General features: G+C 51.2%; 1 protein-coding gene across 1 annotated transcript in view; it reads left to right on the top strand.

The window, feature by feature from the left end:
- L3MBTL4 (L3MBTL histone methyl-lysine binding protein 4) overlaps positions 1–17,758 on the top strand; it is a 304,117-nt gene that overhangs the window by 272,995 nt on the left and 13,364 nt on the right. Inside the window, exon 16 of the mRNA XM_030836653.2 lies at positions 16,172–16,341. Within this exon, the coding sequence (XP_030692513.2) occupies positions 16,172–16,341 (170 nt within the window). The remainder of the gene's footprint in view (positions 1–16,171; positions 16,342–17,758) is intronic.

Genomic DNA, 17,758 nt, shown 5'->3' with positions numbered 1-17,758 from the left:
ATCCAAGGATGTCATTAGAGAGAGAACTTCCTCTCATGCTGCAGCGTTGATGGAAGCTCTCCCACCCTGCCCCAGTCCACAGATTTGCTGATGGCCTGCAACACTCTGGCCAGTGAAATCCCTGCAACTTCAGGCAGATTCTCTTCATGAGGGAGTCTGACAATCGCCAGAGCAATTCATGCGATGACTGCATGCAAGAAATTTCATTATTTCTAATAGCTGATGGTGGTTTAATATTTGAATGTAATTATGCTTGATTATATATTGTAAGACGCCTTGGCCAGGCTTTGGTTCTGGGTCTAAGTAAAATACAGCTAATGGAAAATTCCCCTCCCGTTTTTTTTTTTTTTTTAAAACCAGGAATTAAGTCCTAAAGTGAAACAATGCAAATCCAACAAGCAGTCTCTTGCTGGAGAAAATATTGGTGTAATATATTTGAATGGCCTAGTTTATCAGCTCACTTGGCTAAAATCATACACTGGTTTAGAATTATTTCAGAGTTGTTATTTCTCACCTTTCCCCTAACCTACTTTTGGTCATTTCTGATTTGTTTTATGAGCTTTTATCGAAAGGCAGTCAGCGTGGCGGAGATACAGAGAGATGTATATCAAATACTGTCATTTACTGTGATCATCGTTAAAGAGGGAGGGGGAGGGGGAACTAATGCCAGGATGAGGCTGGGGTCTCAGTCTGGCTCGTCTGTGCTGCCCACTGTGCGCAGACACTCCACTGGACACTCACAGCAGGAACTGACATACAGCCCCTCCTGCCTGGCCCATCCGTGTAGCGAAGCAGCAATGTGCTTCCGACGGTGACATTCCCACACTCCTGGGAGGGGGGGTGTCAGCAGCCAGGGCTGGACTGATGGAGGGCAGTGGAGAGGTGTTAAGATTTATGTGAATTCCTTAAGGCTTCACTTTCATTCTGCTTTGGAGAAAGAAGCCCATTTGAGAGTATCCTTCGCTCCCTCTGCAGAGTCCTTGTCTCTCCCTGGAGACGGCAAGAAAGCCAGAAAGAAGGGAGCAGCGTGCGGGCCGCTCAGAGCCTTCCCCACCCCACTGAGGCGGTTTCCCTACAAGGGCCCCCAAGGCGTGGCACCTGAAGCCCGACAGCCAGCCAGACTCAGGCCTCAGCGAAGGCCCCAGAAACAGAGGGGCTGCCCTGCCCACTCACGAAAGGAGATGCCCATCTGCTCTTTCACCTGGGAGTCACCTGCTCTCTGGCTGGAAGGGAGGGTCGAAAACAAAAAGAAGGGGTCATTCCTGTCATTCACATAGTGCTACCCCGTCCAAGCCATGTAATTCCCTTAACAATCCTGTGTTGTTACTAACTCACACCATTTGCCAGTGGAGAAATCTGAGGCTCTGCAAGTCACACGCCTAGACAAGGTGCCCACGGCGAGTGCACAGGGCAGCCTGTTGCCGAGTCCACGGCTCTGTCCCCGCGTCACAGCAGCCCGGTCACAACTGCAGGCAGCTCCCGACGGAGGACAGGCACTCTTTGGCTCAGAACTGTTAGAGTTTTACTCTTAGCAGAATTTAACAGTGCCTTTTTTTTTTTTTTTTTCCGGTACGCGGGCCTCTCACTATTGTGGCCTCTCCCGTTGCGGAGCACAGGCTCCGGACGCGCAGGCTCAGCGGCCATGGCTCACGGGCCCAGCCGCTCCGCAGCATGTGGGATCTTCCCGGACCGGGGCACGAACCCATGTCCCCTGCATCGGCAGGCGGACTCTCAACCACTGCGCCACCAGGGAAGCCCAGCAGTGCCTATTTTGAAATCTTTCCTTAAGAGCACATTGTAAGGTTTAGAAAAGGAAAAAAAGAAAAGAAGAACCTTACAGCCACCAGAGATGAAGAGGGGAGATGCAAACTCCCATGAGAGGCTCCGAGGGAATGTTTATTAAAGGTCGCCTCATTTGTGATGCTGCAGGCGAGCACAGACACATCAACCTTGTAGAGATGAGAAAACAACATGAGGCTGATGGGAAGAGTGGTGAGGTGGATGGGAGTCAGGGGCCAGCTTTGATCCCCCCACTGTGTGCTTTGCTGGCCCCGGGACTGGGGACAGATCTGGACCCCCAGCACCTCCCTAGGCTGTGTGGAGCTCAACCACCACGGCATAGGAGCTGCACTTCTGACCGGGGAGGGATCTCCAGTGAAAGGTGTTCGCGTTCATGTGCCTTTACTGGTCCATAGTTGGAGTGGAGCAGATCAAAGGCTGCATCTCCTTCAGACTCTTACTTTGTTCTCTGGGGCCCCAGCTGCGCCACCAACACCACTTCTGTGAATTGGCTGCTCTCTGCCCAGGTCACTCTTACTTGCCAGACCGAAGCCAAGACGGCGTGTTGGCACCCCTGGCTGCCGGCTGGCCCTCTGGACGGTGCGCACACTCAGTCACGTGGGCACTCCGTGGCATCCATCCCCCGACCCCGACCACAGAATCCGTCCCTTGAGTTAGCCTGTCTCCTGGGGTGCGTGTGTAATGCGCTGCGCCCCTCCCGCCCCCCGCAAGCCCCTTACTCCAAATCCACTCTGTTCTGTGTCCTCTACCCTGTTCTCCTCTGCTCTAGACTTGACCCCATAGGTGTCACACCTCAAGGCCTAACTCCTACATCCCAGGCAGGTAAATAATTCCTCCTCATGGATTCTTACTAAACCTTCATCTCCAGACCGGCCTTTGCCTATGTGTTGATAATATTCCTCCATAACTTAAATACCCCTCGGTCCCTTCATAAGGCAGAGTAACGTCGAGGTCAAGGGAGGCCAGGAGGCCAGACAGCCCAGCTGCGAGTCCGCTTTCTAGCAGGTTCTTAGGCAAACTCCACTTCCTCTTTGTGGCTTAAAACGGTGCCTGGCGCTTACTGCTGCCTGAGGGCTGGGCCTCGTGGGGTGGGGTCAGCTTGGGGAGGCAGAGGGGAAGAGGACTGGGCTTTAGCAGTTGGGGGCAGGGCGAGCTGAGCGTCTCACCCAGTATTTGATAGGCCGCTCGTTACCCACGATGTTGTCTCCGCCCCAGGTCTGTCACAGCTCGGCCGTAACTGGATTCGTCTTCTGGTCTCCACTGAGCCCCGTATCGCCTGTCAGGTTATTGCCTTCGGTTCAGTCCATTATGTGTTTCCTTCCCGGCTGTGTTCCTCCTTTGTGTCTTCACCCGTCTGCCCAGCTCTGTCATTTGAATTTAGAGTAGGTAAGAGCTTTCTGCTTAAACTTCAGAGCAGTTTATAAGTGGGCTGCTTAGTTGCAGCCGGCAGGTAAAAGCTTTCGTCAGATTGTTTCTCCTCCCTGCGGCGCTGTTGTCTGGAGCTCCCAGAAAGGAAAAGTTGCGAATTATATTGTCCTAGTCATTAAGGCAGCATCATTTGAGGCCCAACCAGCAGTTTTCCTTTTCCCCACCTAGAATTTACCAATATGATTTGGGCCACTGATCTACACCTGTAAAATTTTTTCTTCTGAGAAAAAACTCTCCTAAGGACACTTAGATCATTACCCATGATTCAGGAAAGCCAAAGTCCAAAAATAATTTAGAAACAAGGTTCAGATTCACTCAGTGCAAATTATTTTAGCTTATTAATTAATTTTCTCACCAAGAAACGCACGGAAGCATAAGCAACAATAGCCAACCTTTGAAAGAATAACATGCAGAGATAAGGAGTGGGAAAGGGTTCCCTGGAATTCTCCCCTTCCTGTTCAGAGTCTGAAATAGAATGGCATTTTCCCCAAATCGTTATGTGGGGAACGTCTGGTGTTGTTACGGTTACACGGTGAAGTGTGTTTAACATTGTCTTTGGACTTGCATTCAACCGTCATCACCTTCCACTTTGAATGACTCGGTGGGAACCCCTGAAAAGAGGAGGCCGTGAGAATGGCTGACGTGCAGCCATTTGGGGTGGTTTATTAAAGTGGCAGCAACGGATCTGAGGTGGGCGCCGTTCTAGAAGAAGGTGGAGCTCAGTGATGGGGTTCAGCGGTACTTTCATCCCGCAGACGTGTTGCCACAATGATTTATCCCTGCATCCCCCAGAGTGTGACACGGGTGTGTCCTAGTAGAGGTACACGGCCTTAAACAGAGTTTAACAGATCTCGCTGCCCAGGTTAGAATAGACCTTTGCCGCAGCGCAGCCTGACCACATGATGGAGGAGTGTCTGGGGTGGGGACGCTGGCCATAGGAGACCTGGGCCAGGAGGGAGGGCTCCTTCTCTGAACGCGCACAGGTGACGTAGGAAGCAGGAGGGGTCGTCTGGCCTCAGAAACATGCTGTTTTTCATTTATTTCAGGCACATTTTCCATCACTGCCATTTGTCCTCTGTCAGCATTCCATCTTGTTCCCCGTGTCTTCTCTTGCAGATGCTTTATTAGAGGCGCTGCAGAACGTTTCTAAATGTTACGCATCACAAGAGCAGGGCTTTGAGGGCGTGCTGACAGCTCACCTGAGCGGGTCTTCTCCACACACCGGCTCTCTTCATCCCTAACGCTGCTGTGCCTTTAAATCCGCACCCACCCACATAAACACCCAGATCTTGGCATCTTGCCTTTTATAGTGGATCATTAAGAGAAGGATTTGGTTGGTAACCACCTTACTCCCATAATTCATTACCAGTGATGGGTAATCCTGTGACCGAACAATCCACCACTTTCAGTCCTTCAGACACAGTCTCATTCTCGTGACTTCCACAGGGTGTTCAGTGGAAGGTAGCCTTTCCGACAAGATCCCTGATCCCGAAGGCAGTCACTCCTGCAGAGCCGAAAAGCGGCGTCATTTGCTTGAGAAGGGGGCTTACCCTGTCGTAACAGAGTCCCCTTCGTGTGGGAGCTGAGGCTCCATTTACAACAGACTGTCTGCCTCTCATATGCGCAGGTCAGGGCTCCCCTAACAGACCCGTCAGTGTTTCTCATGTCTGTCCGTGCACTGAGGTAAGCGACTCGGGGAGACTGCCATCTGCCTGCCGAGGTGACGCAGCCCAGCCCACGTCCTCAGGTGCCCCTTGGTTGTTGCTGGAACGTCTGATGTGATAGCTTTGGAGTAGTTACTTAGAAGTTTCCTGGAGACACTTGCCTAGTAGGTACTTTTACTGATACGTGTAAAATATATAATTTCCAAATTGTGTACCTTTTGATATAATCACATAAATGGAAAACAAGAGTCCATTAAGTCATTCCAGGGAAAATCATACTACCTCTTATCCCATCACATTCCGACCTCTCTACACAGGCACGTGATAGATGCCAGAGATTTGATCCAATCTCTTGGCACTTTTTAAAACTGGAAATTACAGAGAGACTGTCATTTCTGCCAGATATTAGGAATGTGTAAAATTAGCATCTAAGTCAAATGTATACTGCAAATGCAGTAGGATCATAAACGTACTTTTCTGAGCTTTGATTTATCCTGGCTAGGTTTTCCAGCAGCAGAGAGCATAGTTTTCAATCTGTACTTTCTCAAAGCACGTGATGGGCTGTGTGCCCGGCGTGTTCGGGCCCCTGCAGACCCCGTGCAGCCCAGTTCCTGACTGGTTCTGTGGGTTGTTCTGGTTCCAGGCTTCCACAGGGAATTCTAATGGAAGGATGTGAATTTCAGGCGGCAGAGGCCCTGCTTGCCTCCTGTGCTGAGTTATCATCAAAAACAGCCTCTGACTGTGCCTGCAGCTCAGGGGGGGCGGGGGGGGGGGGTTGGAAAATAAGCTCAGCACGCAGGACAAAATGAGAAGAGATGGCTCAAGGCCAGCTGTTCAGGCACGTGGGACACACATGTGAGGGCAGGGTGGCAGCTGTTGGGGGAGGGGGGAAGCCTGCACAGGTCTGCTCCGGTGGGGGGTGGAGGTCTCCACTGGCAGGGCTCCCACTTTGCAGAAGAAGGTTGGAATGCAGAGTGTCGTGGCCAATCAGATTCCTTCATTATCTCTCTGCCTCGTAGTTGCCAGGTGCTTGTTCCTGCCGCTTACATGGTTGGAGGGTTTTTTTCCTTTTCTGTTTTCCTAAAACACACACACGTACACACACACACACACACACACAACCTGAGAATAGTAAAAGCTTTCCACTTTCTTGAATGCTAATAAATTGGAAAAGAGGTCATATATGTCATCTGTGCATATTGACATCGAGGGATTCAAGGGATGTTTAGGGAGAGAAGATAGAAGACTGAAAAGAATAGCCTTTGAATGGCTTAGAACCGAGTTTCCCAGCCCTGCGTCGGAATCACTTTTGCCAAGTTATTGATTGGGTCTGAGACTGTTGTATTATCTGTAAAAGAGGGCTCATCGCATTGCCCCCGTGAAGTCACGTGGGGTAAATAAAATCAAGAGTAAAAGCTTGTTGGGCTTCCCTGGTGGCGCAGTGGTTAAGAATCCGCCTGCCAATGCAGGGGACACGGGTTTGAGCCCTGGTCCAGGAAGATCCCACATGCCGCGAAGCAACTAAGCCCGTGCACCACAACTACTGAGCCTGTGCTCTAGAACCCATAAGCCACAACTACTGAGCCCGCGTGCTACAACTGCCAAAGCCCGGGCACCTGGAGCCCATGCTCCACAACAAGAGAAGCCACTGCAGTGAGAAGCCCTTGCACCACAACCAAGAGTAGCCCCTGCTTGCCACAACTAGAGAAAGCTCACATGCAGCCACGAAGGCCCAATGCAGCCAAAAATAAAGACATTTATTTTTTAAAAAAGTAAAAGCTTGTCCCCTTGGTCCCCAGCTGGCCCCAAGTCTGGAGCCCATGGTCCTGGAACCCCGGCTGCATCCCGTGTGTGCCGTTGGTCATTCTGACTGAGTGTTCCTGGACGGCAGGCACGGAGCTGTGCCCCGGGCACGTGGGGCGTCACCGCGAGCCTAGGAAACCGAGGAATCCTCTCTCCGGATCTGACCTGGGGATTCTCTGATCAGGTTGAGGACCCACAGAACCTTTGCTTTGACAGTGCGACCGGCAGCTGGGAAGAGGGCAGGACAGAGAACAAGGAGGCAGGTCCGGCAGAGGGTCACTCGTGGCACGTCCATGGTGAGCACTTCAGCGTCCCATCAGGCAGGAGGGTCTGTTCTTCTGCCCCTTCCCACGACCTATACCTGCCTTGTCACTTGTCAACAAACACCTGCGGAGCACCTTCTATGGACCAGGTGCCGTGCTGGTGAGCTAGAGAAATAGCACCAGGCATCTGCCCCCCAGAGGTCGGCCGGCCGTGTAATGTTTTAAGGTTTGTGCTTGTATCAGTTCACTGCCCTCCCAGCCTCCAAGTGATAAGAGCACAGCTGGCAGACCGGCCTGGGCTTTGGCCCCGGTTGCACTGTGCTGCCAGCCTAGGAGCAGGGACCACCCGCTGCCCTCAGCTCGGGGGGCTTCGCTTCCAAATCCATTTGCCTCAAGGATGTGCTACCATCCACTGCTGGAGTTAAAGTTTCTTCATGCACAGTAGTGTTTTCTTTACATATGTAAAGATGGCAGGGGCCTCCCATTTGTAACTCCAACCCAACAGGGCTCGCTCTTTGGTAACTACCCGCGGAAGAGGCAGGGAGCTCCCAGGAAGGGGAGGCTGGCTTTGAGAAGAGCAGCTCCAGTTCTCGGTCAAGTTGATACTAGTGTTCATTCAATTCTGGTCTCACCTTTGCGAGTGAAGGAAAACAGTCTTGCAGAGGATTGGAAAAAAAAGAAAAGACATATTGGGTGATTGGGATGTAGTATTCAATCAAAAGAACTTAATGAATGATGTCTCGAGCTGTGTGAAGCAGATATTAAACTAAAAGGTCGCCCTTTAGCCATCAAAAAACATGCTGCCCTGAAGTCTTTTGTTGTATGACTAACACAACAAAAGTTAACATGGATTTTGCTGCATTTTTGTTAAAATGAAACCAGGGAGTATCTGCTTCTCGCGTACCAAATTAAGGAGTAAGAGTCCGAATCACAAACAATTCCCAGCCTTTCCAGTAAGGAGTGTACTTGGCAAGTGAAAGCCCACAGGATGGAAACTCATTGTTTACTGGCACGGACTAAGTTAGCATTTGCCACTGCATTGCTTGTCTCTGCAGTAAAATTCCTTAGATGGTCCAACAGCCCTATCAGGTGGCAGGCACCTGTGCTGCTGGGTACCACGTGTCAGGTCTGCGTCACCCCGTGGGGATGTGAGGCTGCATTGCAAATGACTGCCCTTGAACCGATGCTCCACTCACGGAGCTGCAGAGCAAACAGACGATTTCCATAGAGGGCAGCAAGGTGGGGATCCTATGGGAGGCACCCCGAGGAGGCAGGGCTCATCCTGCAACGGGCTGGGAGAGGGCTGTGCACAGGGGAGAGGCCTGAGGGCCTCGTGCCAGGGAGCCCTGAGCCTCTGGGACTGGGAACCGATAGACTGACTCCTGGGATTCAAGACCCCTTAAAAGAGTGCTTGCTACAGAGGACCAAAAGAAGAAGCTAAAAGCCCGCCCTTGGGCCCAGAAGCAGGAACACTAGATCCCGTCCTGCGGGGAGGGCTGGGCCCTGCTCTGCGAAGTGTGCCTTGCTTGTTCAGTGACTTGTTCTGTCGGGATGCGGCTGTGTCTGGCAGCACACACCTCAGGAGGCACCTGTGTGGATGGAGCCTGGGCCAGCAGGTGCCAGCGGGCGGCAGAGGCGCCCTGAGGCGGCCCCCGAAGGAGGGAGGAGGAGGCTTAAGATCCCAGGATGGGGCCAGGGAGGAGGGACAGACGAGCTGGGGGAGAACTGGAGACGCCGTGTCTAGCACAGGGTGGACACAGCTGGGTGGTGCTGAGGGGGGACCGCGGGAGCCCCTGGGTGACAGGGGGCCAAAGGCAGGGTGTGAGCCGGATGCTGCCTGTAAGGGTGGCTGAGAGGGGCACCCGGGGGAGGGCGGCCTGCGGTGGGTGGACGAGAGCAGGTCCCTGCTTTTCACTGAAAGAGGGGGCCTGGCCAAAGAGGAAGGTCAGTGGATTCTGAGCACAGGTCCCCGGTGGTAAAGCCCAAAAGGTGGGGCTTCCAAGGAGCCCAGGCCTCTCCGTGACCACCTGGAAAACTGTAATGACGATTTAACCGAATATATCCAAAATATCGTTTCAACATGTGAATCAAGATGTGAGAAACTATTAAGGAGGTATTTTACAGTCTGTCTTTTTGTACTAAGTCATCAAAATCCAGGATGGAGTTTGCACCGCCAGCACCTCTCGGCGTGCACCACCCACCACTCAGGTGGCTGCAGGTGGCCCGTGGGGGAGGGAACAGTGTGCAGGTGTAGACCATCCAGGGCACTTCGTCCCACCTGTGATTCAGGAGCTGTTCCCACGAAGGCCCAGAAAGTTGTCTCGCCGATCATGTTGGGCTCCTCTTGTTTCTCACTTTTGTTTTGGGGAACAAATGGAAAAGAGGAGGGTCTGAGTCCAATGCCATCAAAATTAAGAGAAGATGATGCAGCCCAGGCATGAAGGCTCTAAGCATGGTAACTACAAAGACCTTGAAACTCGGTGATCGTGGAGAGAAGAGGCATTGCCAAGTGCAGGGCCTGACTCTCCCTGCTTCTGCGGCGGAAGTCACCACGGGAGTAGCGCGCCCACCGCAAAGGGAGCAGATGCTCAGTCGGTGCCGGGTAAACTGATGAAAGCCAGCGGCTGTCCCAGACTAAACAGCAGGCGACAGGCATCATGGAATTGGATGTTGGGACCCATCGCCATTTTATGTTTTACTCCCTCCTCTTTGGAATGGAGAGCACGGTGGACTTCCTGCCCCTTTCACTGAAGAGGGTGCTTGTGAAATAGCCCCTGTTTTTAGTGGGATTAAAAATAACTCAAGGCCCAGCCATGCAGCCTCTGGTTACCAATTTTGACTCACTTGCTTCAGTTTTGTTGTGTGAGCCTTTGTGAAGAAACAGCCGTGTTTTTAAAGAGCATTTCCATAAAGGGTTTTTCTCCTCCAGCGGGTAGAGCAGAAGTGAGAAGGACGGAAGGACGAAGAGAGGGTTAGCGAAGAGCTCAGGGACCCGCTTTCATGTTATTTTCAGATGAATTAAAATCCTTTAGTCTCTAAAGACTTTTTTAGGTCTGGAATCTGGAAGCGCCCTGTGCTGTACACCAGGCCATGGGTCTGTTAGGTCCTTTCACCCCAAAAGCCGCCCCTGAGTCGGTCACATGCCATCCAGAGCTGGCCCATCCAGCTGTGCATGGACTTGCAGAAGACAGCCTGCATGGGCTGGGGTCTTCCGTTCAAGGGCAGATAATAGCACTCACCACGGAGGCCTGTGTCATCAAGGAGTCAGCTGGACTCCAGGCGAGTTACTGCATCTGCAAGAAAGGTAATGACGTAGCGCTTTGGGAGATGGAACTATTTATTCACTCCTTTCCGAGGGCTGCTGGATGGACTCAGACCCCCGGCCAAGTCTTGATGCTCTAGTCGGGGCCTCCCTAGATCCTGCAGCTGGACACAGAGTTGACCATGCTGGCCGTGGGCATCTGAGAGTGCTGCAGATCTCAGAGCACCTTGACTGAAGTCATTAAACACTTCGTTATATTTTTTAAGGCATAAAACCCAAAAAAAAAATACCCAGGGAGAGAAAAATAGCACAAAAATTCTTCCAACCAAACTGTTCTACAAATGGCAAACCACCGAGGTGACAAGCATTCCATGCTGTTTTTTGGAAGGGGAAATACATCTACCTTATGTGTAGGCATATCCTTGTATATTGTCACTCACACATTAGTGTTAGGGGCAAAGCCAGGATTACACATACATTTCATTTTCTGATGCAAAAGGCATTTTGATTAAGTAAACTGCTAAGACCTCCAGTGGTCGGGCTGCTGCTGCAGGCTGAATTTTCTTGGCGACTCTTAGGGGAGCTGGGTAGGAGGCACTGCTGCAGTGAGGAAACACAACTGGGAAACGCCCAGAAAGAATCCCGCTGCACACAGAGCTGGAAGCTGGGCCCGGTGGGTGAGATGTATGTATGTTACCCAGTTAGGAGAACCTTTCTGCCCTCTCTTCTTGGTGGGCATCCTTTCCTAATCTAGAAGGCTGTGTTTATTCGGAGTGCCTCAGGATAGAATAATCTGAGCCTTTTGATTTTATGAGAATACAGTAATACCTTCATCACAGGCGCACGAGCGTTAATTTATTTACAACGATGTAGTGACGTGAGCCATGCTGGGCTCGGTAGAAAGCTAAAATCGGTGTGCTCATATTCGATAAAAAAAATGTATGCAAAATTTTCAGTGGATATTTTCAAAAGTCTAATTTTATGCACAGAATTTAAAATAATGCAGATCACCCCACATTCTAAAGTCTGTCAAGAGCCACATAATTTCAGAGCTGGCAGGCTGAGCGCGTGTTCGCAGGATGATCTGCTGCCACACGTGGGCACCGGTTTGCCTGGGAGACAGATGCCCGCCTTCCGTCGGCCTCGGCCAGGGGATCCATGCGCACCAGGACTCCACAGATGACTTTGGTGACCCTTGCAGTGTCATTCCAGGGCCACTTGGGTGTGAGATCTGAATGTGGCCCTGAGGATCCTGAGTTTCAGTCTGAATTTCAGCTTCCATAGGTTTTAGGCACATCCAGCCACAATGGCTTTGGAAATCTAAGTCCCCACCTTCACTGTCGTCACAACTTAGAGTATCTCTGTATCTTGTAACGGTACAGTGGTCCCTCCTCAGCCGTGTTTTTGCTATCCATGGTTTCAGTTACCTGTGGTCGACTGTGGTCCAAAAATATTAAATGGAAAATTCCAGAAAGAAACAATTCATCCGTTTTTAATTGGGTGCTCTTCTGAGTAGGGTGTTGAAATCTCCCACCATCCTGCTCCCACTGGGGACGAGAATCATCCCTTTGTCCCACCCTTTGGCCACTTAGTATCCGTCTCACTTATGGATCTACTATCGTGTTATCGAAGTGCTTGTGTTCAAGTGACCCTTACTTTACTTAACCGTGGCCCCAAAGCACAAGATAGTGATGCTGGCAATTGGATGTGCTAAAGAGAAATCATAAAGTGCTTCCTTTAAGTGAAAAGGTTAATGTTCTCAACTTAGTAAGGAAAGAAAAAAGATCGTATGCTGAGGTTGCTAAGATCTCTGGTAAGAACGAATTTTCTCTCCATGAAATTGTGAAGAAAGAAAAGAAATTTGTGCTAGTTTTGCTGTCGCACCTCAAACTGCAAAAGTTATACCCACAGTGCATAGTAAGTGCTTGGTTAAGATGGGAAAGGCACTAAATTTGTACAATATGGTATTTTGAGAGGGATTGCATTTACAAAACTTCTATTACAGTATATTTTTATAATTGTATTTTACTATCAGTTATTGTTGTTAATCTCTTACTGTGCCTAATTTATAAATTAACCTTTATCATAGGTATGTATGTACAGGGGAAAAACATAGTATATAGAGAGTTTGGTAGTATCCTGGGTTTCAGGCATCCACTGGGGTTCTTGGAACATCTACCCCACAGAGAAGGGGGGATGGCTGTAGTGTGATGTCTGACGTGCACTGAACATTTATGTGCTGGGAGCCGTTCTAATCCCAAGAACTCAGTGAAGTGTGAGTACTGCAACTACCCCGTTTTAAAGATGGAAAACGTTGATACAGAAGAGTTAAGCATCTCATCCAAGGTCACTCAGCAGCTGCATGGGACCAGGATTCATACCCGGGCAAGCTGGCGGGGATCGGCCCTTCCCCCGTTGTCACCGTCCTCTCCCAGGTAGACTGAGTATCCACCCCAAACCCTCAGCTCCGGAAGAAATCAGACCCAGGAAATGGTACAAGGAAGGCAAAACAACCACCACGAAACACTCCACAATGCCTCCCCTCTCTCGTGTTACTATGGAGAATTCGTCTTGCCTTGTGTTGATTTTGAATAAAGCCACTTCCGTGCATAGAGTGTCTGCCTGACCTCAGGAGCTTAGAGCGGCACCTGTCACTGAAGGCACATTGTCGTCCCCTCCCACCAGCTCTGTGCTGTAGGTATTGTCACCTCCAGTCGTGTCGTAGCGATGGCAGCTGGTTATTGCAAGCTCCCTGCTCAGGGCCTCCCTCCCTAACCTAACTCACGTCTTTTAGAGCAGGAAAACTCAACTTCCCGGCTTTCCGACTCACGCTGTAAAGCTGAGAGTAGTAAAAATGTTATCCGTGGTCAGCATGTGAGTAGTTCTGGCGGGGCTCCCCCAAACTGGGGCTGCCGGCACACAGGCAAGAGCCCTCCCCCAGGAGGGGATCTCACCCAGCCGGTGGGGGGGGCACTCTGGCATCCAGAGCCTGATCCCCACCACGCTCTGCTCAGCCTTCCGGAAATCCAGCCTCCACCTCCCTCCAAACAAATAGATTGACTTAATGGGGACAAAGAACGAATTCCAAAGCCACTGAGAGCATAAAGCCTCCTGAGCGCAAGTGCACGGCACCCAGCCGGCTCCCTCCCTGCCTTGGGTGGTGACCTCAAGGCCATCTTTTTTTTTTTTTAACATGTTTATTGGGGTATAATTGCTTTACAGTGGTGTGTTAATTTCTGCTTTATAACAAAGTGAATCAGTTATATACATATGTTCCCATATCTCTTCCCGTATGTCACAAAGAAAGAAAACTACAGGCCAATATCACTGATGAACATAGATGCAAAAATCCTCAACAAAATACTAGCAAACAGAATCCAACAGCACATTAAAAGGATCATACACCATGATCAAGTGGGGTTTATTCCAGGAATGCAAAGATTCTTCAATATATGCAAATCAATCAACGTGATACACCATATTATCAAACTGAAGGAGAAAAACCGTATGATCATCTCGATAGGTGCAGAGAAAGCTTTCAACAAAATTCCACACCCATTTATGATAAAAACCCTTCAGAAAGTAGGCATAAAGGGAACTTTCCTCAACATAATAAAGGCCATATATGACAAACCCACAGCCAACATCGTCCTCAATGGTGAAAAACTGAAAGCATTTCCACTAAGATCAGGAACAAGACAAGGGTGCCCACTCTCACGACTCATTCAACATAGTTTTGGAAGTTTTAGCCACAGCAATCAGAGAAGAAAAGGAAATAAAAGGAATCCAAATCGGAAAAGAAGTAAAGCTGTCACTGTTTGCAGATGACATGATACTATACACAGAGAAGGCCATCTTGCTACTAGAACTGAGTCCCCGTCCTACGAGGCCAGAGCCGTGGGCAGCAGTGGACGGAGGAACCCAGTGCCGTTCGGTGGAGCTGCCAACCGCATGTGGGGTTCATTTCCAAGTGGCTGCCTCAGCACTCAATCTGCTTCCAAAATTACCATGTGGGAAATTCCCTTGCTTGGGAGCACGGGGTTTTTTTTGCATTAACGCAGTCACCATCACTAGACATCTTCGTGCCTCCCAAACATAAGACTGATTCCTCGTGGCTTTTCAGAGTCCTGTATGTTTCAGAAACTACACGTGATCGGTTACCTAGGGCATGGGTTTGGGACACATATGTGATTTGTCTTTTAAGCCCATGCCATTTCAGCAAAAGCAACCAACTGATGGATGCGGCACTTTTCCAGAATAAAGCCCGGCTTTGGCTCAGGTCTTAATCCCTAAGAGCACAGAGCTCTAACTCCTGGCTTCCGTGGAGAGCCTGGCGATTCCGCGTGGCCGGAGCTGCAGATGCTCTGTGACGCTTCCTCCCTGGGTTTCCGGGGCTTGTTTTGTACCTGCTCCTGTCCAACCTGACACCTTCATTAAGGAACATTCACACCTGTAAACCTACTGGCTTTGTGAAGAAGATGTGAAGTTTCAGCCTTACGTGCTGCTGGCTGAACTACACAGAGGAGATAACCTATTTACATACTAAAAAGGTCAGTGTCGGACAATCCGCATTTAGAGATAAATTTGCTGCTGCCTGCAACTGGAGCAGAAGAATTTGGGAGAAGGCCGCAATTTTTCCGTCTGTTTATCTGTGTGGACTGCACACATGGGTAAAGATGCAGGATGTCTGTGCTCAGCAGTCGGGCAGAGATGGACAGGCTCCCTTGTACTTTAGAACCTCTCTGGTCACTAACCAGTAGGCGATTATGTGAATGTGCAAAGTGCAGGACAGCCTCGCCTACTAACAACTGTTAGTTAATTTGAGATGGAAATACTTGCATAATAGCTCTTCAGACATGGTCAGTAAAACACAAGCCTTCATAATAGACTTTAAATTACATAGCTACTGCTTACTTACCCTGCCATTTGCATTAGGAAAGGTAGACTTTTAGAGGGCGTAGAACATTTCCTTTTGTGTTCTTTCCTTTCAAAGTCTTAAAATACCAACAGCTTTATTCGGCTAATGTGTGTTGAAAGTGTCTTAAAAGATGTCGTTACAAAGGCATGAATTTTCTCTAGAATCTCAGTAGTGGTTTTGTCCTTATCCATTTGTACATTCAAAGCAGAATAATGAGGGAATTGAGATCCATGGCTCCATCTAAATGTCAGGATATGACAGAAGATTAAAGTCCCTCGTGAAGGTGGAAAACTCATTCAGAAAGGCTGGGGAGGAGCGTGGGCGGAAGTGGAGTCTGACTCCTTGGAGACACCGGCCAATGCCCCTAGAGCCTTAGGACCCTGGCCACTCAGAGCTTTGCTCTCGAGGGAGGGCCCAGTTAGGAGGGCTTGGGCGGGGTGGGGGCACCCAGCTCTCAGCTGCAGCCTCTTCCCCAAGCCCGGCAAGGCCAGCGTGCCCTGCAGAGACCAACAGTAGCAGCTGCCACCTAGGTTCTCCTGGGATCCTGAGCTGCATTCCACACACGGTGTCCCCCAGGGGACCCTTGAAGCCAGATGTGGACCTGGGCCCATTGTGACGCAGGCAGCGGCTTCCAGAAGGGAACCGGGCTTCGTGGGCGGGCACATCCCTGGTGGCCGGTGTGCCCATCCACTTAGAGCCATGTCCAGCGGGGCTCTGGGCCTGCTCTGACTCTGGACTCAGGGAGAGAGAGGCCGGTGCAGTGACAGGCCGGCTCCTCTCTGGCATCAGTGGGTCACAGAGATGATTCGATCCTGCTTAGCAAACGGCCACATTCTCGGGCCTTCATAACTCCTGTTTCTCCTGACTGTGGTTTTGAAATAGAGCAGCGGTGTCACTGTGCTGGGGAGGGCCTCCTGGGCAGTGATGCCATTGGTCCAAGGTTCGTCCAGGGTTCCAGGGGGTCTGACTCGGGCCCTCGGCGGGGAGGGGCCACCAAGATGCTGCCCCCCTCACCCAACTGCCTGTCTTGCAGAGCACTTGGCCGCGCGGACGCAGCAGGCCCTGCACCAGTCGGTCTTCATGTCGTCCTCGTCCGCCCAGCCTTTCCGGGACCTTCCCCTGGGCCGCAAACAGCACCTCAAGCTGCTCCCCGGCGTGGCCGACGTGCAGGCTGGCAAGGTGGCCCGGTGGACGGTGGATGAGGTAAGCGGCTGCCCGGGGCCGGGGTTTCTCTTAGGTGCTGAGTCCACGTGTGCCAAATTCCAGATCCACACTTGAGGGAGAAGCAGGCTGACGCTCAGGACGTTTGGGAAGCCCCCTAGTGGGGCCCTGCCCTCCCCAGCCTTCTCCCAGCGCCGTCTCCACTGCCTGCCCCCCGGGGTGGGGTGCTGATTTAGGCCTCCAGCGCCGCATCACAGGTTTGCTCTGAGGAAACACGAACGTGTGGGCCTCCATGCCTGTGTCCTGGCAGCCCCGGGCGATGCCCCCCACCCCGCATGCTCTGTGCCCAAGGGGCTCCCTCTTCCTGGTGCCCCCGAGGCCCCGGGATCCCATATTCTCACGCCCAGGCAGCACCGCGCTGCCGTGTGTCCATCCGCAGACACGGGGGATCAGGTCAACCTCAGGTTTATGGATAAATTAGGTCACAGTGTTGCATAAGATGCCGAACAGGGAAAGTGGATTTGATTGTAATAGAAACACACCTTACAACGTTGGTTTTACGTAAGAATCAGGTAAGTGCCGTTGCTCCCTGTGATGCTGTGGAAACGCTTCATACTTAAAGCAACACACTCTGACTGATACTCCTTTTGATGAAGGTATTGTTCTCACTCATCAGGCCTTAAGTTTTTTTGTTTTTTTTTTTAATGAAAGAAAAGCATGGGTCACTCTTTTGACAAGACAGAGTAGAGCTGCAGTTAAACTAGTCACGGATACTCACTGAGCATGTCCAGCAGTCAAGTCACCTGGACTCCATCTCGCTCAGGGGCTTCCTTTCCAGCCCCAGAAAAGGAGCAGCGACTAAGGCCCTGCAGAGGTCAGAGGTCCGGGGGGCCTCCGCCCCTCCTCCCAGGCAGCGCACAGAGTGTGCCTGGTGGGTTCCCCCAACCTGGCACCCTCGGCGTGGACGGCGCCCAGCACACCCTGCCTGCCCGCCTGGTCCCTCTCCTTCCAAGGCCCTGTGGGTCCCGCAGGACAGAGAGGTGACTGGACATGCCAGGTGCTGTGGGGTTGTTTGGGGGGGTGACTAAACGTGACCGTGCTCCCTAGAGAGTATTCATGGTCTGCGCCTGCCCATCAGAGAACTTTTACCAGTTTACAAAGCCGACTGAGTTAAAACCTATTGTGGCTGTTGTAAGGAACGGCACCAAAGACGGAGGAGAGCTTAAACAAGCTTTATTTGGGAACGCTCCCGGGCGAGGTTCACTGGTTCGAGAGAAAGGGGCCAGAGAAGTCGCGCCCGGGTGTGGGCGCGAACAGAATTTATAGGGATGCACGCAGGGGAGGTGCTTGCTGTGTGAAGCAGCCCTTTTTTGGTAATCTCTCGGGTGTTGTGGCAATGTCAGGTGTCGGTTGCATCAGCCTCAGAGCCGTTGGTTCCACCCCTTGGGGAGCGGGAAGA

Source organism: Globicephala melas, chromosome 13, assembly GCF_963455315.2.
Source record: "Globicephala melas chromosome 13, mGloMel1.2, whole genome shotgun sequence".
Taxonomy (NCBI): Eukaryota; Metazoa; Chordata; class Mammalia; order Artiodactyla; family Delphinidae; genus Globicephala; species Globicephala melas.
The sequence above is the reverse complement of the archived record's forward strand: the minus strand, read 5'-3'. Positions and strand labels throughout refer to the sequence as shown.